The following is a 23943-nucleotide window of genomic DNA, read 5'->3' as shown; positions in this document are numbered from 1 at the left end:
CATAAGCTGACAAGGCCCTTATAATCTGTGAGGTCAACCAAGCGTTGCCTCATCTAAAAAAAAAAAAAACAATGTGCTCAGTAAACATAGGTGTAGCATGATCAGTTCAATACCATAGTTTTTCTTTATTTTCTATCTGGTGAAGATTTTGTGATCTTTTAGTCTTAGAACAGATAAAACCATTATGCATTTCACAATCCATAGCAGGTTGTGTACTTTTGACAATACTATCACGTTTCTGATAATTACAGTCTCTTTTAGCTTTGGGAAATTGGAGCATTTTAGTCTCCCATGTTCCACATTTGTCATTTAACAGACACTGTTAAGACAGAGATCAAATCAGAGTGTTGAGGGGTAACAAACAGTAGCTCTTCCTGATTTCTAGTAAGTCAGTGTTCATCAGTGTGTTTTCCATGATCTTCAGCTTCATCCCCTACGGTTCCTGCGGCAGAAGGCCGCCCTGGAAAAATGGAAGAGATACAGTGGGACTGAGTTACGAGGAAAGGCAATAAAGTCACTAGCACACACTGATGTTAAGAAACATCACAAACTAACAAAAAAAGCTAACAAGACCACCCAGAAGTAGGTGATAAACTACTGGTTTATGAGAAGGAAACCACCTTCCACTGAAATAAAGCAGCATGAGCCATCCAATAAGTACAGGGTGTCCTGAATTCATGAGGCGTTACATACACATGTTCTGTCCAGAATTACTTTGAGAAATGGCTAATCTTGAACCTATGGAGCTCCAAAGATGGCTGGAAAGCTCTGGTCACGAAGCCTGCATGAGCCTCCAGCCCTGTCCAAGGCCTTAGCTTCCCATGGAGCCCAAAACCTGCCAAATATACAGGGGCAGGTAAGGTGGAGCACAGCATGAACTTGGCAGCCAGGCTCAGACATGAACTTGGCAGTTGAAAGTCTCCTCAACACCTCATTTCCCACCACCTAGCTCAGTCTGGCCAATTCCTGACTTGGCTCTCACTAGAGATTTTGACAGCCATTCCGATGAGAACAAACACTACACTTTATCTAAGCCAAAATGCCGAGAAGTGATCGACAGCCATTCTGTTGGATCTAACAGCCAGAGTGAAAGGCAGCCAAGCACAAAAAATTACATGTGAGAGCCCTGGAGTCAGCTTATAGGGCTCTAAATCTCAGCTCTGGCCCTTAGCTATGTGACCTTCAGGCAAGGAACAACTCTGATCCTGTTTCTTCACTTGTTAAAAGAGGATAGTAGTAGTTTCTACCTCAGGGCCCTTTGGATAAAACTGATAATAGACTTGAAAGAATCTAGCGCAAACTGGTCCAGCATAAGCTGATGTTCCGAAGCTGACTTTGGCCAATTAAGCCAAAAAGGAGGGTTTTAAAAGGATCAGAAGCTGTCAAAACCACTGGAAAGCTAGAGGGCAAAGCTCAAGGCTTCCCAGTAATAGTGACTCTGCAGCACTGATCTGGTAAAGAAACTGCTGTTGCTGCTGTTGCCACGGAGTCCCATTTGCTACAGTTTGCATTGTTGCCACTTCTATAGCAGAAATGGTTTGTGTGGGTGCTGTCACCACAGCTACCACATGAAAGAGAGCTCCCAGGTTCTTGAGTCTGAATCTGTCACAGGTGCATCCCTAGGCCACATGCCTGGCCCGAGCTGCAGGGAAGACTGGGAAAGTCAGCGTCTACAATTGCAGCTACTGTAAGTTGTAGTTTTTGCCCCTCATCCAGGCTCATAAACCTGGAGGTTCCCTGAACATAGAAGGGGTTCAGATGCCAGGCAGACAAACCTAATAACGAATGTCTAATACCACCCACGACAAAGAAAGATACCATCAAACATAGAAAAATAAGAGGACGTTGGGTCATACATATAAGCTTGTCACATCTCTTGTCATTTTAACACTTCGAGATCAAAATCCAAATACCAAGAGGACCCCTGGTTGCCTACCTAACGTTTTCCGTTTCTCTCTTAGTGTCAGAACACCTGTGTGACTAGGCGTAGCAATGTGCCAGCTGATAAGTCACGTACCCGGCCTCCATTACAGGGAGGGGTGTGCGGCTAATGAGCAGAAGTCATGAGGTGGGGCTTGTGGGAAACTTGTAAAAGTGTCCTTTAGCTCCTACCTCCTTTCCTCTTTTTTTTTTTCCTACTCAGAACACAAAAGTAGTGGCTAGAGCTCCAGTAACCACCTTATGATAATGTAGCAACTAATATTGAAGCCATTTGCCAAGGATGACAGAGCAGAATTTACAGAAAGCCTCTGCGAATCTGCTGACCTGTCAGACCAGCAGATCACCTAACACCATTCTTTATGGGCTGGGAAAAAAAATAATCTTATTTAAGCCATTGTTACTTCGAGTCTCTGTTCCTAGCAGCTGAAAGTAATTCCTTACAGATACCAGCTTTCCGTGGGTTCACAGGCGCTTCTAGCAATCTAAGACAGCATCATCCTCCGGCACATAGGAAAATCCCAGGAATGCACTTGAGGCCCCAGAGCTGCTGGCCACAGTATCAGGAGTGCAACCAATGGACTTTGACACGGATTCCCGGGTGAACTCTGGGTCAAAGTGTTTCAAGTCGGCAGGTCCTGCCTGTGAATATAAACCAATGATGAAAAGGGAAGCCTGGGGCCAGAGCTGCCAAAAGAACCCCCAAGCCCTGAGGGAAATGTTGGGTCTCCCCTCTGAGTCACTTACCTATTATTTTATTCCGCGAGATCCAATAACCACATATCAATTCCTCTAACTCCTTGGCACCCTGCTCCACACCAACCCTCAGACAAGTCTAGTCAACATACTTACCGAATGCCTACCAGGCACTATTCATGGCACTGAGAATACAGAAGAACAAAATAGAGTGGGCCCTTGCTTTCATGGAGCTTATATTATGCAGGGAGTAGGATGGATAATAAGCATGTATACAAATAGACAAATAGATAATTCGGGGTGTTGATAGGTCTTATGAAAAAGAAAATAGGGTAACATGGTAGAGAGTGACTGGGCTGCTTTAGTTATTTTGGAGGAAGATCTGTGTGGGAGATTATAAAAATGGTAACAAATTCTCCATTCCCATCCAGAGGTGGAGTCTATGTTTCCATTCCTTTAATACGAGTTAGCCGTGTGACTCGCTTAAGCCAATGGGACATTACCAAATGCGATGCAATCAGAGGCTTGAAAAATGCACATGGGGAGTTGTTCTCTCTTCCCGCACTTGGAACCCTCAGGCCACCACGTGAACCAGCCCAGGCCAGCCTGCTGGAGTACAAGGGGCGGCTTCACAAAGGAGAACCCAGTTGTCCTAGCTGCCTGCCAACTGGCTGGCATATGAGTGAGGCAATTCTAGATCATAACTGCCCACTGCCCTGCTAGCTAACCACTGAAATGAGAGAGCCCAGCAGGCTCAGGCCAAAAAAAAAAAAACGCCAAACTGATCCACAGAATCAGAATGAAATAAGCCGCCTAGTTTGAGGGTGGTTTGTCATGCAGCAAGAGCTATCTGATAAAACCTCTCCATGGAGGAGGCACGATCTGTGAAAAAGGGGCCGCCTGGGTTTTATGAAGTAAGCAAGTGAGCAAATGGAAGGGTCTGCAGATCTGATTTAGTATGCAAGCCTTTAGGTTGTGGGACCGAATAGACCATGGCTTGCAGCTTCTTAAAAAGACCTCAGGGCTCAGAGTTCCAAGACCAGAATGTGAATCCTGGCCCTGGCCCTGTTACCTGTGTGGCTCTAGACAAGGCAGGTAACTTTCTTTTCCTTCCTTCCTTCCTTTCTTCCTTCCTTCCTTCCTTCCTTCCTTCCTTCTTCCTTCATGCACTTCCTTCCTTCATCATCCTCCCTCTTTCTTTCTCTCTCTCTCTTTCTCTCTCTCTATCTCTCTCTCTTTCTCCTTTTAAAAATGAAGATTTTGATGCTATTCAAACTTACTCAAGGTCTCACATGTGGCAGGTGGCAGAACCAGGAATCCACCCCTAGTTCGTCTCATTCTGGGGTCCATGCATTGTATTCCATTACCTCCCTGTCTAGTATTTTTGTTTATTATTCTCTCTCCAGGGTATATGTTCATATGATCCAAAAGGTCTCTTATAAAATCCTCAGATAAAGAAAATTTACAGGTGCCTGGACTGAGTGTATTCTATCTGACAACTGATGTCAAGAATCTGGTGCGCAAAGACATGTTCATGAACAAGTAATTCACCAAAGGAAAGATGGAAATAGCAAGATGTAGTGTTGAAGTGTGCAGACTGCTTGGATGGAGCGAACCTGACTCTGCTTGACACATTCCAGGTGGCCAAGAGAACCTCCAATATCCACCTCGAATGGGATTCCTTTCATTCATACTATCACGGCTAATTAACATTTAAAAACTAACCACCTTCACTATAAATCAAAGAAATATAAATTAAAATAATATGAGAGGCCATTTTTTACTTAACAAATTTGCAAAGCAAAAAACAGCACCAGACGTGCCACAGAGAGGAAGATGAGAATTCTCCAGAATATGCCACTGGTTGGAAGTAGATTGTATTCCCTAACGCACAGTGAAGGCCATATAAATCAGGTATGAACCAAGATCTTAAAAACGTTCACATTTTTTGACCTGCTAATTCCCCATATGGAATCCATCTCAAGGAAAAAAGTCTGAACTCTGGGCAAAGACGATAGATGCTTGAAGGAGTTCATCCGTACATTATGATAAAGAAAAAAATGATAATAACCTAAAGTTCACCATGAGCATAGTCGAATAAATTATGTCACCAGCATAGAGTTGAAATAGTCAAATGATACTTATAAAGTTTTATGGAGCTTTGGGAAATAATGGTAAAGTTTTTAGCAAAAAAAAAAAAAAAAAGGAGGGGGAGGAGTATCTGTCCATATAAAGTATCACCTGTATAAAAACCACATTGAAAAAAGACTGGAAGGAAACATGGCAGCTATGGTTTCTCTTGGGTAGTGAAATAATAAGTCTTTTCTCCCTTCTGCTTTACACTTCTGTTTCACACACTTTCTACAATGAATACGTCATTTTTATTATCAGGAAAAAAGCTAACCATAAGGAAAAAAAAACACCTTTATAGCGCTTGGCTCTGTCTGGGTATGCTATGTAACACAGAGTACTTTAAAAACTGTAAAGGGCTATACGATAAGGGTTATTGGTGCTAAAACAAAGGAACAGAAGCGTGGCTCATCACAGAACTGAACTGGCAGTCAGGACGTCTGGGTTCTAGACCCAATTCTGCCTCTAACTTACTGCGTGGCCTTGGACAAATCGTGGAGCCTCTTGGACCCCTGGTTTTCCCATCTATAGAGAGTTGGCCCAGATACCCTCCAAATACCCTCCAAATTCCCACCAGACCTAGGAACCCAGAATCCAAAATGTGGTGACCTCTTACCACATTTGGGTTGAAGGGTGGAGTCAGCCTCTTGTGGTACAAGTCATCCCAGTTTATGGGGCTGAAGAATACATGGTTCTTTATCTCGAGCTACAGGAAGAAAGTGCTGATCACAAGCAGCCCTCCCCATAGGCACTGCCACCCCACCCCCACATGGCCTGGACCTGCAACTCTACTGGCAAGTGGCTGTCAAGTCCTGAAACCTTTACTGGGTAAGTAACTTGCACTTCCAGCTGGTTTCCTAGGACAAAAGAGTGTTCCGCAGCCAGGCCTCTCCCCTTCGCCATCATCCACAACCCAAATCCTTCTCCCCGATAGCATTTGTTTATTCTACAACTATTTTCTAAGCACTTACTCTGTGTCAGCACCATAGTAGGCTTTGGAGGTATGTCACTGAACAAGAAAGAAGAACCTGCCCTCGTGGTCCTGGAAGGACCTTGGGGACCCTGCCCCACTCTGCCTCTCGACTCTTCCAGAATGCAAACCAGAGAAACAGACCAAATGAACTCATTAAGGAAGGTTTGGGAAGTAAAGCTCCAAGAAGAGCTGCAGGTTCCCAGAGACTCAGAATTTAGAACTTAGCCCTGGGCACGTTTCACTACTTCTTCAAATCAATCTTGGCTCCAACTTCCTCCTGTCCCAGCAGGACCTTCTCCTTATATGTTTCTCAAAGAATGAGTTTCCGGCTCCCTATATCAGAACACCACCTCCTGGGGCTTGTTAAAAAGCCAGATGCAGAATATCTCCAGAATATCCGAGAAACTGATGACACTGGTTGCTTCTAAATTAAGGAACTGAGTGGCTAGAGGGACTTTTTCTGAATATCACTTGGATTTTGATCTGTGTGAATGTATATCTTATTTTTAAAATCATACTTATTTTTTAGGATGCAGATTTCACCTGGAAGGAGGGGACCAGTCTTCAGTGAAAGCCCTGTTCATTAAGCTGGCCAGGGATGGGTAGGCAAGTGCTGTGAATTGCCTAATGAACAAATTAGCCGTGCTTGGTTTTACAAGACAGCTGGATACGTGGCACTGTGCTTCTGAGCTGCCTCTACAGGAACCTGAGAGCTTCCCAAAAGGCCAGTGCTCCACTGCCAGGTCACCTACAAAGTCTTCTTTGGAGCCCAGTCGCTGCCTCTGGTCCTTGTGGAGAAGGGCTTGCAGGAGGTCACAGGCGGCCACCGTCCGACCCCCGGGGATCTGCAGCGGCTGGTGCAGAATGTTCTCATACATCTGGGATATGTCTTGGCTGTAGAAGGGCGGCTGGTGAGAGAGGGAGAGAGCTGGGGGATCATCCAAGCTCAAGTGGGCACAGGTCTCAGGAAGATTTGGATGGAGCAAAGCTGGGTAGCTGGAAGGATTCAGCCAGACCCGTGTTTTGTGCAATGGCTCACATGGCAGTTTGGAGAGAGACAGAAACCTCTGGGCTCCCAGCACAGTGGGGGGCTACTGGGAAGGCTGAGGAGTCTCCCTATTGGTGAGGCTTGTGGACCTGCCAGGAACGTCTCCTATCCCACCTCTCAATCCGGCATATGCACCACAGTCAGCACTTTCCCCATCATCATTTCATCCCAGCCTTACAACCATGCCTTGAGAGAGTACTTTTTCCAATAAGAAGAAAAGGCTCAGAGAGATTAAGCCTGTCACAAAACTTGGAAGAGAATCAGGCCCCAAACCATATGCAGAGTCCATCTTTCCTGATGTTCTTCCTTCCGCAGACTCCACAGAGCCCGTTCCTTCATATCCACTAAGCTCTCTTGGTGAAGCCACCCCAGAGTGAAGCCTGGCCTGGGGCGAGTCTACACATGACTCCATCTAAGCAGGTGGACTAGGATTGGGTCCAGGGCCCAATCATTCCACAACCGACCAGCACTGTGCCCTTTCTGGACCTGTCTTCCTTTCAGTAAAATAAAAGCAAATCCATTTCCTGCAGTTAGTCTCCCGAAGCTCCTCTGAGGCACCAAAGGAGTAACATAGGAGATGGTGTATTATAAAGTGCTGAACTGACATTATTGGAAAAAAATGTGTAATCTTTGTATTCACTCTGGCATTATCTTTTTTAGCCTAGAGTGGAGAGGTGGCTCGTTCAGTTCCTTGAGGAGCCTGGGCAGGCAACACAAGGGAGAGACCCACTCCCATCTCTCCCCAGAGCCAGATGTCCGTTGCAGACAGCTATACTCCACTCACCAGGCCATGCAGCATCTCGTAGAGAACAGCCCCCAAACACCACCAGTCCACTGCCCGATCATAAGGCTCTTTACGAAGCATTTCTGGAGCCAAGTACTGTTGAGAGAAAACACATATATCTGAAAGACTCTCAGCCTCAGTTTCCCCATTTGTGAACAAGGCACTTGGAGGAAAAGATTATGGAAGAGATGACATGTTGGGGCCACATGTCTCCTACATGAGCCAAGGTGCCGTATCCCCTGTTCCCTGTCCCTGGAAATGTCCAAGGAAGGGATGGCTGGGCTATCAGGCATTGGGAAGCCAGCTCTGCCTAGCGGACACCCTGCCTCACACAAACACAGACAATGGCTCCTGCTCAGAGATGTCATCTGTCCATCAGCTACCCTAAAACCAAATTGAGGAGGCTCAGCTGAGATCTGAAACCCAGATTTTCAAGCGTAGGGAGAAAAACAGAGCAGCTAAAATCCTGCCCCATGCCAGATCAGGAGGGGCTTTCCAGTCCTGCAGCCTCAGCCCCCGTCCCGCCCCCGCCCCGGACGTGTCCAAGCATCTGAGAACCTCTTCGAATCCAAGATCCAAGGGTCAACACCGGTGAGAGTTCAAGGAAAAGTCTGAACCCAAGGCTGCAGGGAGGCCTTGGCAGGACAGACGTGTATGAGTTACTTCTGAGACCCACGAATTTTAACTCTCCGAGCTCTTGGTGGCTGGAGGAGGTCAGAAGACCAGTGTTTCACACTTAACTGTCAGACCAGGCCCTCCTGTTGCACTTGAATTTCACTCTGTAGGGCACTGCTGTCCAATAAAGCAGCCACTGGCCACATGTGGCCACTAAACACTTGAAATGTGGCTGATCTGAGCTGAGACAGACCGTAAGTGTAAAATACACACTGATTTTAAAGACTTAGAAAAAAAATCTCAACAATTTTATGTTGATTATATATTGAAACGGCAATATTTTCTATATATTAGGTTAATTAACATATATCATTAAAATTAATTTCACCTGTTTCTGTTTACTTTTTAAATGTGGTTTCTGGAAATTTTTCAATGACACACATGGTTTGCATTAATGTTTCTGTTTCTATTAGACATCACTGTGGCAAAGTCACCAACAGCTGGCCAGGTCCCAGCAGCCCCTAGAGCTGGTGCCCCCATTATACAGAGAAGCAAACCAAGGCCGCATGCACAGGCAGCTCAGGGAAGTGCTTGGTGGAAGGGGGGAGCCCCTCAGATGTAACCTGTTGGCTCTAATCAGGAGCTGCGGCCTCACCCCCTAATGGCCGGCCCTCTCCTAGGAGGTCTAGCTCACCTCGGGAGTGCCACAGAATGTGGATGTGGTGTCCTCTGGCTCCACACCTTCCTTGCAGAGGCCAAAATCCGTCAATACCACATGTCCCTGTGGAGGAGGGAAGGCAGAGGCAAGAGGGTGGCCTGAGATAAAGGTATGGACAGCCCTAACTCCAAAGCCCAGATACCACGTCCCAAGGCAGCTGGTTATGGGGTCTGATGCCCCTGGCACAGGCTGGAGGTTTCACTCAGAGACTGGATGCTGGGGGCAACACAGGGGCAAGGTGGAAAGATGGCATCCAGTGTCTGCCCAGCTCACCACTGACTAGGGCCCATGCCCTATAACAGCAGCAGCTCCAGAATGTCCCTGCTGGAGGGGCCAGTGGCAGCAGCCCCCTTAACAAAAGGCTTGGGACCCAGAAAGCAGCCACACCTTGTGGCAGCTGGGCAGGAAGATGGCTGGTGGAGGTTGTAGAGTGAGTGGAACTGCAGAGCTCTGCCCAGATCCCCTCCTTAGGAGCTGTCATGCCCATCCTGCCACTAGGACACTGCCCTCACCCAAAGTTACGCCCCACCCAAGGGGCAATGACTGATTGGTGCAGGGACTCAAATGCCCAGCCTCTTTGCTTCAATGTGGAACAGAGCTATCCCAGCTCAGGCCCTCTGGACCCCTGTAAGATCAGCTGATGTCTCTTGCAACCACAGTGCAGGTGAGTGTCCTTCTCTGCCCAATCCTGCCTCCTCACCCCCTTAAAGGTAGATCTCCTGAGAGCGTTCCCCAGTAACCTTCTGCTCCCGGTGCTTCATCTCAGCGTCTGTTTCCAGCAAACCCAGTCTAAGACTTGGGGAGACGACAAAATCCATGAGCCTCCACCTGGCTCCACCCCTGCCTCCCCCAGAGGCATGTACACACTCATGCACATGCATGTACACATGCACATGGTCTCATGTGCACAGGGTGAACACATGTATGCATGTACATATGTATGAGCACATATGCACACACTTATTTGAATGCATCCCTATCCATATGTATGTATGCACAATGCATGCATACCCATACACACATACTTGTGGGTACACAGCACACATGTGCAACTACACACACACACACCTGGCAGTCCAAGAGAATATTCTCTGGTTTCAGGTCCCTGCAGAAAACAAGAGAAGGGTGCACTCTGATGGCTCAGCCACTCAGCAAGGAGAGCTGGAGACCTGGGGTCCTGGAGAGAGGACTATTCATGCAGGCTCACAGATGTCAAGGGAGAGCCCAGGGACGACAGGCACTTGATCCTGGAAAAAAAGAGGCTCCCACCCTACTCCGCTGGTGGGCCCTTCTCAGAAAAAGGACCAAGTTCATGGGGATTTCATCACGATTTAGGGACCCACGCACCCCCTGACTGTTGGGGCAGGAGGCTGGGCCTGGCTCCAAGCCACAGGCAGGCCTCACCTGTAGATGATGTTGAGGGAGTGCAGGTAGCCGATGGCGCTGGCCACCTCGGCAGCGTAGAACCGGGCCCGGGGCTCCAGGAACCGGCGCTCCCGCTGCAGGTGGAAGAAGAGCTGGAGGGGGGTAGGCGCGTAAGAGGGTTTCCTGGGGGAACTCCAGCTCCCAGGGCGCAGGGTGGGGGGCAGTTGGCCAAGTCTCCCCCTCTCCGAGCTGCAAGGTACTCAGGTGACAAAGGGCATGCCGGCCCCCTCCCCGCAGCGCAGTCATGGGCATCCAAAGGGTCAGCGGGAGAGGTTAAGCAGCATGGATTGAGCACCTGTGTTCCAGGCTCTAAACCAGAATCTTTCACATATCGTATCTCGTTTGATCCTCATGACTACCTTCAAGGTATCAAATATGATGCCAGTGTCACCTAAGAGGAAACTGGGAGGGGCCAGAGCCATCAGGTGACTTGCCAAGGTCACAGAGCACGCAACTGGCAGAACTGGGATTTGAACTGGGTGGTTCAAAGATGTATTTTTCTTCCAACCCAGGTGATGATAAGATTCTTATGGCTGAGTCAAACTGAGCTCAGGTCAGATCTGCCCATGAGATAATTGCTTTGGTCTTTTTTGCTGATATGCAAAAATCTTCACCTCCGCGAAGGGACTTAAGGATGCAGGACAAAAATTCTCCCCTCGGCATCAAGCCAAAAGGTATAAGGTCACAGAGATTAAATCTAGAGTCACTGAGGGGGCCCCACTAAGTTTTGCCACTTGCCCAGAGACACAGAGTGATGTCCTGGAGGGAACTGGGCTTATCTAGTTGTGCTCCTGAGTCACCAGGTAGCTTCAGGTCTCTATTTACCACTGTGATCACTTCCAGCCAGGGTACCAGCTAGGTGGCCTTGAGCAAGTGAGTTAGCTCCTGAGGCTCAGTTTCTTCCACTACAAAAAGGGTCTGTTGTAAGGACGAGGTGCGGTCAGTCCAGACCCAGTATACAGCGGGCATGTGGGATGGGCAGCTCCCAGCTAAGAGCCGGCCTGGGGGGCTCCGTGCAGGCCCACTCACCTCTCCCCCATTAACATAGTCCAGCACGAAGTAGAGCTTCTCGGGCGTCTGGAAGGAGTAGCGCAGGCCCACGAGGAAGGGGTGCCGCACGTTCTTCAGAAGCACATTGCGCTCTGCCATTATGTGGCTCTGCTGTGGAGTCACACAGACAGGGGCGCGTGTCACAGCCCACGGGGCCTCGCTGCGGGGGCTGACCTGCCCGAGACCTTCTCGTGCCCCTCCTCAAACACCCACTGTGGCTCCTTATTGCCCTCAGAGCCAGGCCCGGCTCCTTGCCTAGTATTCAGGGTTATGCGTGGTTAGCCTCATCCCCCACCAGTCCACATAGGTGCAGCTCCAGCCCCTGGATCGGAAACCCCTGTACCTCATACCCCCAGTGATAAGCAGAGTAGATACGAGTATTGCATAAATGAGTCCACAGTCACGCCTTTGTTCATGCCGTTTCTCCTGCCTGGTCACCCCCTTTTTAGATTACTGGAATTCTACCTTCAAGGCTAGCTGCAAGGACATTTCCCTCAGGAAGACCTGCCTACCCACCCCAACGATGTCCTTATTAACAGAATTCCCTTGCCTGAGTCCTCTGACCTGATATTCGATCCTCTCTCCGGGCCTGCTCTGGCCTCCTAATGGGATTGGAGTTCAAGAGGCTCAAATCAGCTGAGGCATCTATAACTCCAGAATGGCCGCAGCTTGAAGGGTCTTTGGAGAGTATAAAGTGTGACCCCACCCTGCGCAGATGGGGAGGCTGGCACCTAGGCAAGGCAGAGGACTTGTCCACCATGGGGCCCTGAATTTCCCAGGGGAAGGCAGAGGGCTGGGGCTGGGTCCTTCTGAAGGCCCTGTGGGTGAGGTTGGCCTGCCTTCCTCAGAAGATCGGCATCCCGGGCACCACCTAAACACCTGCTGTGACCCTCTCTGCATCCAGCCCATGGACTCAATAGTTGGGCTCATCTTGAGAAGCCACCCTAGGCTGGGAGTCAAGGAGTGGGGGAGCTCTGCTACCTCTTTCTCCTTCAAGATGGATTTTTTCTGCAGCACTTTCACTGCGTAGAACGTCCCATCGGACTTGCGCTTGGCCAGCAGCACCTGAGGGGAAGCACAAATGCAAGGCCCCACAGGTGACGACTCCCCTGATGGCCCCCAGCTCTCCTCTGCATCCACGATTCTGCAGGTCGAGTGCTCCCTCTTTGCACATGCAAGCGACAAGCAGGGGATGGAGGAGGCTGGAAAAGGGGAGACCGGGTCTCCCAACCTCACTGTGTCTGTCACTCACCTTCCCATAGTTCCCTTTGCCAATGACTTTGAGGAAGTCGAAGTCTGTGGGCCGGGCGCTGGGGGAAGAGGGAGGAACAAGGTCAGCATTTGCAGTCTTGGGAAACCTGGTCCCGAGATCAAATCCAGGATTCCTTTTCATTTTGAAGGTGGGGAATACAGAAAGCTTTCCAAAAATCAATCTCCTCACCGTTGAGGAATGCCATGTTCTCCCAGCCAAGAGGGGGCTTGTAAGATTGGCCCCTGGCCCTGGAGAGCTCACAATTGAGTAAACAACAGGCAAGGTGGGGAGAAAACCAGACAGGACTACACAGAAGGCAAAGGATCTGGCTGCAAAGCCTGAGAAGGGCCTGAAGGGTACGGAGCTGTGGACAATGAAGACTTTTGGGGCATTCCAGGCACTGGCCTTGGCATGGGCGAAGGCTGGGGACTGAGCAAGAAATAAAGTTGGGGGATGGTCCTGGGCCCAGATGGCAGGGGGTCTTGAAGCTAGACCCGAGAACTTGGATTTTATTCTCAAGGCCAAGTATGAGGAGAGCCAAGGAAGAAAATTGCTTGAGAGACCAGAACTCACTTTGGATTGGCTGAAGGCCCCAAGTTGATGTTCCCATTGGCTCTTGAGAGCTAAAGATATTTACAGAAAGAGGTGATTAAGATCAGCAGGTCCTTACTCCTTGGCCCCACCCCTTTCCTCTGGCCCAGGCCTTGATCTCTTCTCTAACACCTGTCTCTTTCTTTCTTGCTTGCTTGCTTGCTTGCTTGCTTGCTTCCTTCCTTCCTTCCTTCCTTCCTTCCTTCCTTCCTTCCTTTCTTCCTCTCTACCCACCACATACTCACTATCTCATCTGCTTCCTCTCAACAGCCTTTGGGAGGCTGCAGGCTGGTGACAATCATGAGGGTGAGGAAACCGGTGACCTTATAGATCTGATGGAGCAGTGAGCACCCTCTGGAAGTGGGTGGGGGAACCAGGACCCACTCACCTGTGGACTGGGGGTCCTGGCCAGGCTATGGCTGGAGTCCATTCTGTAACAGTGATCGGATGGGCACTGGGGAGCACAAGGAGGAACAGGCATGAGAGAGTTGGTTGGGGAGGCTTCACCATCTAGGGCTTCATTCACTACTGCCCTTGCCACCCTCCCCCAATGCCATCCATGCACCGGCCACACCCTGAGCTTTTCCTACCCCAGAGGCCAGCAACCCCTGCATGATGATGCCCCCTGGACCCAGCCTCTCTAATCAAACATCTCAGGAGGGAAGGAGGGAGAATGGCAGGGGTGGCCCCTCCTGGGCTATCTTTTCAAAGGCAAGATCCTTGTGAGCCAGGGCAGCTCCAGAAGTCCAAGATGGCTAGGGCTGGAAGCATAAAGTCTGAACCCTTCCCCCCATTTCAAAGGTAGGGAGCCTGAGGCCTGGAAAGGGACTTGCCTAGGATCACACAGTTTATGAGAGGCAGGCGGGGCTCCCCAGACTCCCACACACGCATGGAAGTTGCAACCCTGTGGACAGCCCCAGGCTGACCCTCTGCGTTATTATCTCCCAGCCACAAGGACTTCCACCTAATGCCCCCAAAAGGGCACCTGCTCTGGGGGACCTTGAACAAGAGCCACAGAGAGACCTAAGTGTCTGTTGAGATCAAACAGACCAGTCGGTCTATGCGGCCAGGAGCGCAGTGTCTTTCCTGCCCCCACTCTGCAGTGGGGAGGAGGCTGGCATCTCTAGGCCCCGGGCCCAGGGTCCCACAACCCCACCCCTGCTTGGAACGTCAATGCTAATAGCTGAGATCTCACCTGACAGCCCAGTTGCTTTTGGGGACTGCTGCGTACAGGGCATCCCAAGACGACAGCCTTGGCCTTCCATGGGGCCTGGACTATAGCCTGGCCTCTCAGGGTAGAGACTGCCTATCTTTACAAAGGGGCACCTGGAGGTACCACCCCATGGCCTTCTTGAGAGCCGAGAAAATAACCACAGGGGAAGGGAGGGAGTTCCCCAGCCCAGGCTGCTTGGAGAGTCCCAGCCCTGGGGAGCCCTGAGAGAAAGTGAGCCGCAGAACTGCACAATAGGGAGTGCAGCCTGGGGCCCTTAGCCTGTGCTCCTGCAGACAGCCCGTAAGACTTCCTGCCACACCCTCCTGTGCTGACCCTGACAGCCCCTCTGCCAGGCCCTGGCCTCCCAGCCCCACATACCTGCAACGGCCTGAGGAGAGGCTGCTGAGAAACCAGCAGTTGGAGCCGGAGGAAGGGCAGTGGACAAGAGAGCCTCTCTCTGTTCTCCCAACAAGGGACCAAGTGTCTGTGCCTGGCGCAGGCCTGGACCCAGCTTGAAACTCCCAGCAGCAGCGAGGGGGCTGCTGATGTCATGCAGGAGCCAGTAGAGCTTAAGACAGGACCGGAGATCTCTGTTCCCTCGGGGACATCGCCTCCCCTGGGGAGTAGGCAACAGCTGCAGGGGAGCCCTGGAGACCCTCAGGGCTTGTTAGAATGTGTGTGAGTGTGCGGGCCAGGGTGTGTGTGTGGTGTGCGCATGCAGGTGTCTCATGTGTAGGTGTGCTTCAGAGTGTCTGTCTGTTGTGTCAGTGTGTCCCTATATGTCAAGGTATTTGTGTCGGCGTATGAGTCTCTGTAGATGACTGCATGTGCTCTGTTGTTAGCGTGTGCCATGGCGACACATTTGTATAATTTTGTCAGTATATCAGCACATCCGTGACTGTGTATTCTCAAAGTGTGTGTATGTGTGTGTGTGTGTGTGCGCGCGCGCGCCCGTGTGCAGGCTTCAGGGAGTCTCTGCGTAGTGTGTCAACATGTCGGTATCTTTTTATATATATGTTAATGTGCTCACATGTGTATGAGTGTGAGTCTGCATGTGGGTTGTCTACATATGTGTCTGCACATGAGTATGAGTGTCTATTGATGTGTGTGGTAGAGTGTAACCACGTGTGTGTATGTAGGTCATTGTGTCTATATTCTTATTGGTGTATAACTTTGTGTGTGTGTGTGTGTGTGTGTGTGTGTGAGCGCACGCGCGCGCAGAGGCTCTGTCTGTAAGAAGACGACATGCTCCCAGGGCCTACCCAGGCCCAGTGTAGACCATCTGGGGCTGAAGGTGAGGTTCCGGAACATCAATCATGGCAGCAGAGAGCCTTAAGTCTCCCAAAAACCTGCAGATGTTTCGGGAGAATCTGGAGCCCAGCGTCTGGCTCACTCCACCTGTCCTTGGCCTTTTGGGCCTTTCCCTGCTGGCCCCAGGGCAGGGCTGGTTGGCCCACAGCTCTCAAGCTGTGTGAGAGGCAGAAATCATGGTCCCAGCCGGCACCTTGGCTTTGGGGTTCTTGTTGCCTGGTGAGATAACTAGGTACTCACAGGGTCCTTCCTCTCCCCTGGAGCTCATGAGGGGTGTTTTGGGGGAATGAAAGAGTTGACAGGGCCTGACACAGCCCCCTTCCTTTCTGGAACTTTCTGTGTGGCTGCCACATGCCACATCCAGACCTCTGCAATTCACCACAGTGGAGGAATCCACGGGGCCGGGGCCGAGAAGGTCGGTCAGGGAGGGACCTGCGCCCAGTGATCTCAGGGGTTTTCAGGGGCTTGTCGGGGTATCAGCCAAGAAAAACCCAAATGAACAATAACAGAGCCTTCCATCTTCCAACAAAATAGAAACATTGAACCAATACGCAGGGGGGCAGGATGTCATGTTGACAAAACACATGCCCAGGAAAAGGACATTTCTTTCCAATGACAAGCCCCTGGTGGCGCCTTCATTTAGCAGCACTGCTTCAAAAAGGAAAACGGGGTGCTCGGGAATACTGCTGCGGCCGTAGCTCCCTCTCCTGACCTTACACCCCGCTCCAGCTGCTCTCCAGTTCTCTGTTCCCTTCTTCAGTTAAACTCCTTGAAAGAGTTGTCTGGACTCCATCCCCATGACTTTTCCTTTGCTCTGCTGAACCCATTACAAAGAGGCATTTGTCCCAATGTACCCCCAAAACAGTGGGCCAGTGACCTCCAAGTGCCAGAGCCAGTGATGACTCCTTCACCCTCCTTTCACTCAGCCTCTCGGAAGGATCTGACACACCTGCTTCCCCCACTTGTGTCGGGAGCTCCTGGTTTTACTCCCACCTCACTGACTGCTCTCCCTCTCCCTCCTGCTGGGTTCTCCTCTCCTTTTGCCCTTGAACACTGGCCTGTCCCGGTGCTCATCCTCGGACCTCTCTCTACTCTTGTTCCCTAGTTGGTCTCAACCAGTTTAATGGCCTTAAGCACCAACTGTACTCAATAATTCCCAAGTGTATCTATTTCTGATTCTCTCCTGAATTTTGGATTTACATATCTAACTGCTTCCTTGACACTTCGCTAGTTAGATATCCAGAGGCACCTCACTCTTAATGTGTCTAAGACAAAAGTCTTGACTCGCGTTCCTTCCACTCTGCCTAGCCTGTTCCTCCTTCGGCCTTCTGTCTCAGCAATGGCATGACCACCTGCTCAAAAGCTCAGGCTAGTGACTTGGAATTCATTCTAGGAAACTGGCACCCTCACCCCACCTGCACTCCACCATGAAATCCCATTAGACTCTACCTTCCAGATACAACCAGAAACCACTGCTGCAGCCACCCTGCCTGAGCCACCAGCATCATGTACATGGATCACCGCAATAGCTTCTCCACTGATTCTCTATCTGTCTTTACTCATCACAATCTTTTTCCATCGAAAGCCAGGATGAGTCTTAAAATATAAATCAGAGCATGGATTTTGTCGCTCAGAACTCTAGTGACTTCCCATCGCATGCAGGATCGAAGTCCAAAGTCTTTACTATGGGCTATGGGATTCCACCTGAGCTGGCCCTTGTCTGCACCTCCACCTTGTCTCTAATTGCTCTCCCTCTCATGACCCTCCAGCCTCTCTGGCTTTCTTGCTGTCCCTCAAACATACAGGGTGTCCTCTGGCCTCCTGCCCCTTGCACTTACTTTTCCCTCTGCGTAGAATGCTCTTTCCCCCAGACATCTGCATAGCTGGCTTCCGCTAACAAACCTCTTGGATGTGACCTCTCAGACAGGCCTTTTCTGATGACCGGTGACTGATTGTCCTGGTTTGTCTTGGACTTTGTCCCGATTTGTCTGGGACTTAGAGGCTTCCAAGATGGGAGACTTTCAGTGAGAAAACCAGTATAGTCCTGGGCGAACCAGGACGATTTGTCACTCTACAAAATCAATCCTGCTCATTCCTCATCCACTTTTTCTGCTTTATGTTTTGTTTCATAACCCTAATCACTCGCTGACACCTTCTCGGGCAACTCTGTTTATTTTCTGTTCCAAATGAGAACAGCCCCATGAAGGCACAGACTTCTCTTGTTCACTGTGGAATGCCCAGCATCTAGAACTGGGCCTGGAATATAGTTGGTGCTCAATACATATCTAATGAATCGAGAAACGAATTTTTGAGATAAATTATAGGTCATATATAAAATGAAAATTACCCAACAACAGACAGAAACAATAAATGGCACATATATAGAGGAACATATGTGTGCTACAGTGTCAATTAAAAAAAGTAGGTTTCAAAATGGTAGGTGTACCAGGGATACCATCTTCGTAAAGAAAAAAAAAAGACGTGCATGCATATGTTCATTTGTGTACAGCCACAGAAAAAAGGCTGGAGGGCTGACCCAAAGTGACATTGGATTAGGTTATTTTAATCTTTGTACCACTGTGTAAAGTTTTTTGAGGTGTTGCCGTTCACATAATACTTAGGTATTAAGTCCTGGTGGGAACTTTGACACGCCCATTGCCCACCATCACCCTCCCCCAGCACCTGGCCTGTGATCCCCACACCTGACCAGCTCTCTGCTCCTAAAGCTTCTTGCCCTCTTCTCTGTGCCTGCTTCTCTTCTCGAATTTGTCTTCACTCTACTATAATGGAATCATTTACACGCCTGCCTGCCCAGTGCATGCCAATGACATTCCAATGACAGTGTATACTAAGTGACAGCTTGATCTGATTTTGTTCCCACGACGCCATGGGTTAGGAACGATCATCATCCTTGTTTGAAGGAGGAGGACACTGAAGCTTGGAGAGGCGAAGTGACTTGATCAAGCCACATAGCTAGTAAATGACATAACTGTGATTTAAGCCCAGGTAATCTGACTCCAAAGCCCATGCATGGCCTGACTCTGGCACTCTCTTGCTTTCAACCAAAGCCGGCCACCCAAGGAAAAGAGGAGTCGAGAAAAGAAAGGCATGAAGTTAGTGGGAAGGAAGTGAGGGTATAAACTGGTTAGTTAGGAAGGAAGAAAATTAGGCAGGTGAGAAGGCAGAGAGTTGAAAGGGAAGAAAGGAAAGGAGGGGGAGAGAGGGGAGAAGAAGTTAGGAAGAAAGGAAATTAGGAAAGAAGCAAGGAAGGAAGGGAGAGAGAGAAGAGCTAGAAAGAAAAAAGGGAACAAGGAAGGAGGGTTTTAGGAAGGAAAGGAAGTAAATGGGTAGGTAGGAAGGAAGTTAGCTGAAGTAGCTAGTCAGTCAATTTGGTAGACCAACAGGCTGGCAGTCAGGTGTCCCTCTCACAGCTGAGTCTCTCACCTGAAAACTCTGGGTCCCAGCTCAGGTCCTGGGGAACAGCCCCGAGCACGGCTCTGCCCTCCTGTCTCTCGGCATGGTCCCCCCAATCCTGAACAGCCGGAACAAACTTTCCAGTCAAGAGCGACCTGTCACCCACTTGCTCAGGCTCCCAAACCAGCTCAAGTTCAACTTCCCAGCCCTGCCAGCTGGGAGCTGGCTGCAGGGCCTTCCAGTTACTAATTAACCGCTGGACTTGAATCACGATGCTGGCTGCACCCACTGGCTCCTTGATGGGGCCTGCCCTGTGGACCCTTTGAACTTTTAAAAGCTACTGCACAACTTAAGTCGTATGACCTTGGGCAAGTGACTTCAGCTCCCTGAGCCTCACGTGAATTGGTAGTGCACGTCCTGCCTCATAGGGCGGGGTTCTGAAGTCCCTTTCAACATCATCACATTTCTATTCTCTGAAATCTCACCCTCACCCTCCCGGGTCCAGCTCAGATGCTGACTTTCCTACCTGGCCTTCCCTGATCCCATTGGCTGAATCACTTCCCTTCTATCTTAGAGCCTGGAGAACAGACCATCCGAAGGGCTTGTCTCACATGTCTCCCCTCTGCCTCATCCCTGATAGGACCACCAGGCCTTTCACGGACACCTCCAGGGAGGGGCAGCTCATGCCTTCCTGCGCCAGCCTCATGCACTCTCTTGTGTTGAGCCAAAGCAGGCCACCCAGAGCTCTCCTGGAACTGCCCGGCACCCTCCTGGGAAGAGAACCACGGCTGAGCTGAGACCCATGAGACCCATGCCCCACCCTGCCCTCGGAGACCTGAGGCTCAGGAACCAGGGCATAGCTCTCCCCAGCTTGATGGAAGAAGACTTGCTCTGGTTGATCTAAAGCTGCCCAGACTAAGGGTTCTAACTCAGGGCGAGGCCAGGGCCTGGACTGCTGGACAGCTGAGGAAAGCCACCCCACCCCACAGTGACCTCTCCTTCATAGTTGACTCAGAGTCTGACGCCAAGCTGCTTCCTCCATTGCCGCTTCATTAAAATGTAAACGATTAACCGATTTACAAATTCCAATCATTCTAGTGCTTTAAAAACTGGCTGCTCTACTGTGCCCTGGAGGAGCCCTGCACGCCCCACTCCCGCCCTCCACCAATACAGCAATCCGCATGGGACTGCCCTGCCACCCCTACCCTGCCCCAAGAGGGATGGCGGCTGGCCAAAGGGCAGCAAGCAAATCAGGTTAGAACCCTGGGTCCTGCCCCTTTCCAAAGCTGTCACTGTCTCCGCCCCACCAAGCTCCTCCTGTCCTGTTCTCTCAAAACTGGTTTAAAAAAACAAAACGAAACAAAAAAACAACCCACATAATGGTATTGCATAAATTGTATTAAAGAATAACAGGGTATGGAAGAACAGAACATGAAATAAAAAGTGGAAGCTTCTCCTCCAATTCATCTTCAATTTCATTTCCAGAGGCAACGGCTGTTAACTAGATGGTGACTGTCCTTCCAGACTTTGTGCATGTCCTAATCTACATATTTCATACACCTTTTCCCCCCCCAGACAATAGGCCATACACTACATACTGTTCAGCCGCTCACGTTTCTCTCACAGACATCTTTCCATGGCAACACATAGAGACTTAACCTTTTTTTTAAAACACATCTGCATCACATTGTACAATGTGGGATTAATTTCCCTGTTCCTTATTCACTGTGTCTTTGTTGGTCAACATTTAGGCTGCTATCATTTTCACAGTCATTCTAACAAGGCTGCAGAGAACATCTTTGTGTTAACGCCCTGAGGCCTGGTCCTAGTGTTTCTCTCCCATAAATTGCAGGTAGGAGTGCTGGGTTAATGGTGACCTCTCTACCAAATTACTATAAAAAGTTACACCAATTGACTCGGCCATCAGCAGTGCTTACACTTTCCCTACTGCCCTTCCCCTCAATGACACAGAAATGCATCTCTTCCCTACCTTCCCCTTCTTTCTTTCCCCTCCCACCCTCCCTGTTTTCTCCTTCTTTCTCTGCTGGCCAATTCTGTTGAGTGTGAAGGTCAAAGATGTGTCCTTGAGGTTGAGAAGGGAAACAAGAGACTGAACCAAGGAGAATATTCACCTCTATGAATATTCCCTCCGCCTTGACATTTCTCAGCCCACTTTGCTGTGCTTTGTCTGGCTCCCGCCCCTCCTCACACCACTCCCACGACCTGCACACACCTCTCACACCTGCGGATTTATCCACAGGTAGAGGAAATGACAGGCATGGACAGAGTCAGTACCAACAGATCTCTTACCCACATGGAGCCAACAGAGTTCACACATAGGACAGAGATGGGGCCCCCAATTTTTCTTTTTTGAAATAAAGATTTTTTTAAAAGTAATAAAGGTACAAAATTTTAAAAATAGAACTATGAGGCAGATAATGAAAAAGATCAGTTCCTTGTCCCACTCTTTACTTTTTTTTAGCTGCTTGTTTTGGCCTTTACCTCCATGTGTCTCAATAGCATGATTAGACTGCTATTTCAGTTTTAAAAATTATCAAGTGGCTTCCTTCCTACTGCGAACATAAATCTTTTAGAGATCTCACCCATCCAAACACACACATTTGCTTTTCCTAAAGTTAATTAACAAATGCCTCATTTGATGGTTTGAAATATTGAATATATATACACATGCATGTACATAAACAATTCCTAAACTCTCTGCGAGAGCTGAAAATATCTTTTTATTATAATAACATATTAGTTTCAGTTTGGGGTTTGTTTTCGTCCTTCTCTTCTCACTTGGAAAGTTGCTCAGTTGTCAGCCTGGCCCTTCCTTCTCATCACTCTGGAAATTCCTTTTGTCTCTCTCCTGGTTGGATACCCTGTTTCCTAGATCCTATGTTTTCTTCTTTTTAAGAAAAAATTTTTTTTCTTAATTATAGTTAAATCTATACAACATAAAATTTGCCATTTGAACTATTTCGAGTGGACAATTCAGTGGCATCAAGTACATTTACAACATTGTGCAACCATCATCATTATCTATTTCTAAAACCTTGGCATCACCCCAAAGAGGAATTCTGTAGCAATCATGCAGTAACTTCTCTTTCCCTCTTCACCAGCCCCTGGAACTTCTAATCTTTCTGTCTCTATGAATTTGCCTATTCTAAATATTTCTTGTAAGTGAAATCGTACAGTATTCAGCCTTTTATGTCTGGCTTACTCCACTTAGCTAATGTTTTCAAGGTTCATCCATGTTATTTATTCCTTTTTACTGTTGAATAATACTCGATTGGATGGATATACTACATTTTTTTCTCCCCATTCATCCATCGATGGACACTTGAGTTGTCTCCACCGTTGGACTATTGTGCATAATGCTTCAGTGAACCGTGGGACATCAGCATCTGTGTTAGAATTTTTCAGGTATATACTTAGGAATGAAATTGCTGGGTAATATGCTAATTCTATGCTTAGCTTTTTGAGGAACCACACTGTTCTTCAAATAGCCAAACTGTTTTCCACAGTGGCTGCACCATGTCATATTCCAACCAGCAATTTCTCGACATCCTTGCCAACAATTATTTTCCATTTTTTTTTTATTATAACCATCCTAGTGTGTGTGAAATGGTATCTCATTGTGGTTTTGATTCGCATTTCTCTAATGATTAATGATATTAAACAACTCTCCATGTGTTTATTAGCCATTTGTATATCTTCTTTGGAAAAATTTCTAGTCAAGGCCTCTGCTCACCTTTCATTTGGGTTGTTTGTCTTTTCAAAGTTTAGTTTTAGGAGTTCTGTATATATTCTAGATAGTAAAACTTTGTCAGATATTCAATTTACAAATAATTTCTCCCATTATGTAGGTTGTCTTTTTGCCTTCTTGATGATGTCTATTGATGCACAGAAGTTTTAAATTTTGTTGAAGTTCTAGTAATGTATTTTTCCTTCTGTCTCTTATGCTTTTGGTGTCACATCAAGAATCCACTGCTAATTCTCAGGTCATAAAGAATTACCTCTATGTTTTCTTCTAAGTGTTTTATGGTTTTAGCTCTTATATTTAAGTCATAGATTCATTTTTTCCATCTTTGAATATGGTGTAAGGTAGACATCCAACTTCATTTTTTTAACTTCATTTTTTTAAAATGTGGAAATACATTTAAAAAATACACTCCACTGTATTTACATTTGGAAATACAGTTGTCCCAGCACCATTTCTTGAAGTGACTGTTCTTTCCCCCACTGAATGGACTTGGCACTCTTAGCAAAAAGCAATTGGCCATGGACATATGGGTTTATTTCTGCATTCTCACTTCTATGCAATTTATCTTTATGTCTGGTTTTTATGAAAATATCACAGTTTTGAATACTTTATCTTTGTAGTAAGTTTTGAAATCAAGAAGTCTGAGTCCTCCAACTTTGTTCTTTTTCAAGATTGTTTGGGTTTTAGGGGGCCCCTTTCAATTCCATATGAATTCTCCATTCCTACAAAAAATGCCACTGGAATTTTGAGAGGATTTGCACTGAATCTGTGGATCTCTTTGGGCAGTACTGACATCTTAACAATACTAAGTGTTCCTACCAATGAATACAGGTGTCTTCCATTTATTTAGGTCTTCTTTAATTTCTTACAGCAATGTTTAGTTTTCAGTATATGTCTTTCACCTCCTTGTTTAAATTTATTCCTAGGTATTTTATTTTTTTAGATGCTATTTTTAAGTGAATCACTTTCTTAATTTTTTTTGGATTGCCTCATAATTCTGACAAATGATTTTTGAGTAT

General features: G+C 48.2%; 1 protein-coding gene across 10 annotated transcripts; it reads right to left on the bottom strand.

Annotated features, from left to right (window-relative positions):
* Positions 1 to 101: 101 nt before the first annotated feature.
* Positions 102 to 20029, bottom strand: SGK2 (serum/glucocorticoid regulated kinase 2). Of its 10 annotated transcripts, XR_005653083.1 has the most exons (16): positions 19189 to 19765; positions 14812 to 15048; positions 13609 to 13674; positions 13203 to 13252; positions 12630 to 12687; positions 12359 to 12442; positions 11357 to 11488; positions 10307 to 10419; positions 9971 to 10007; positions 8879 to 8965; positions 7570 to 7665; positions 6490 to 6645; positions 5381 to 5470; positions 2383 to 2580; positions 694 to 835; positions 102 to 460 (listed from the first exon to the last, which is right to left on the bottom strand). XR_005653083.1 is itself a non-coding variant. In XM_039864364.1 (15 exons), exons 2-14 carry the CDS (start codon positions 14983 to 14985, stop codon positions 2416 to 2418), a joined length of 1290 nt encoding a protein of 429 aa, XP_039720298.1. In that variant the 5' UTR covers positions 14986 to 15048; positions 19189 to 19764; the 3' UTR covers positions 102 to 460; positions 2383 to 2415. The 10 variants fall into 10 exon arrangements, 9 of the variants coding, with proteins under 9 accessions (XP_039720298.1, XP_039720296.1, XP_039720295.1 ...); XM_039864364.1 differs by lacking the exon at positions 694 to 835 and having other exon boundaries at positions 10307 to 10401; positions 19189 to 19764; XM_039864362.1 differs by lacking the exon at positions 694 to 835 and having other exon boundaries at positions 2389 to 2580; positions 19189 to 19762.
* Positions 20030 to 23943: the final 3914 nt, after the last annotated feature.

This window comes from Pteropus medius, unplaced genomic scaffold (assembly GCF_902729225.1).
Source record: "Pteropus medius unplaced genomic scaffold, Ma_sr-lr_union100, whole genome shotgun sequence".
Taxonomy (NCBI): Eukaryota; Metazoa; Chordata; class Mammalia; order Chiroptera; family Pteropodidae; genus Pteropus; species Pteropus medius.
Note: the sequence above shows the minus strand (reverse complement) of the source record. Positions and strands in the feature narration are given on the sequence as shown.

Bases quoted from the DNA above. Each gene is read 5' to 3' on its own strand.
- SGK2 (XM_039864363.1), bottom strand. From the start codon at position 14,985: ATGACATCAGCAGCCCCCTCGCTGCTGCTGGGAGTTTCAAGCTGGGTC. The intron at 12,688-13,202 runs GTGAGTTCTGGT...CTCTTCCCCCAG, and splicing joins GGGCCTTCAGCCAATCCAAA to CGCCCGGCCCACAGACTTCG. The intron at 11,489-12,358 runs GTAGCAGAGCTC...GTGACTCCACAG, and splicing joins CCATCTTGAAGGAGAAAGAG to CAGAGCCACATAATGGCAGA.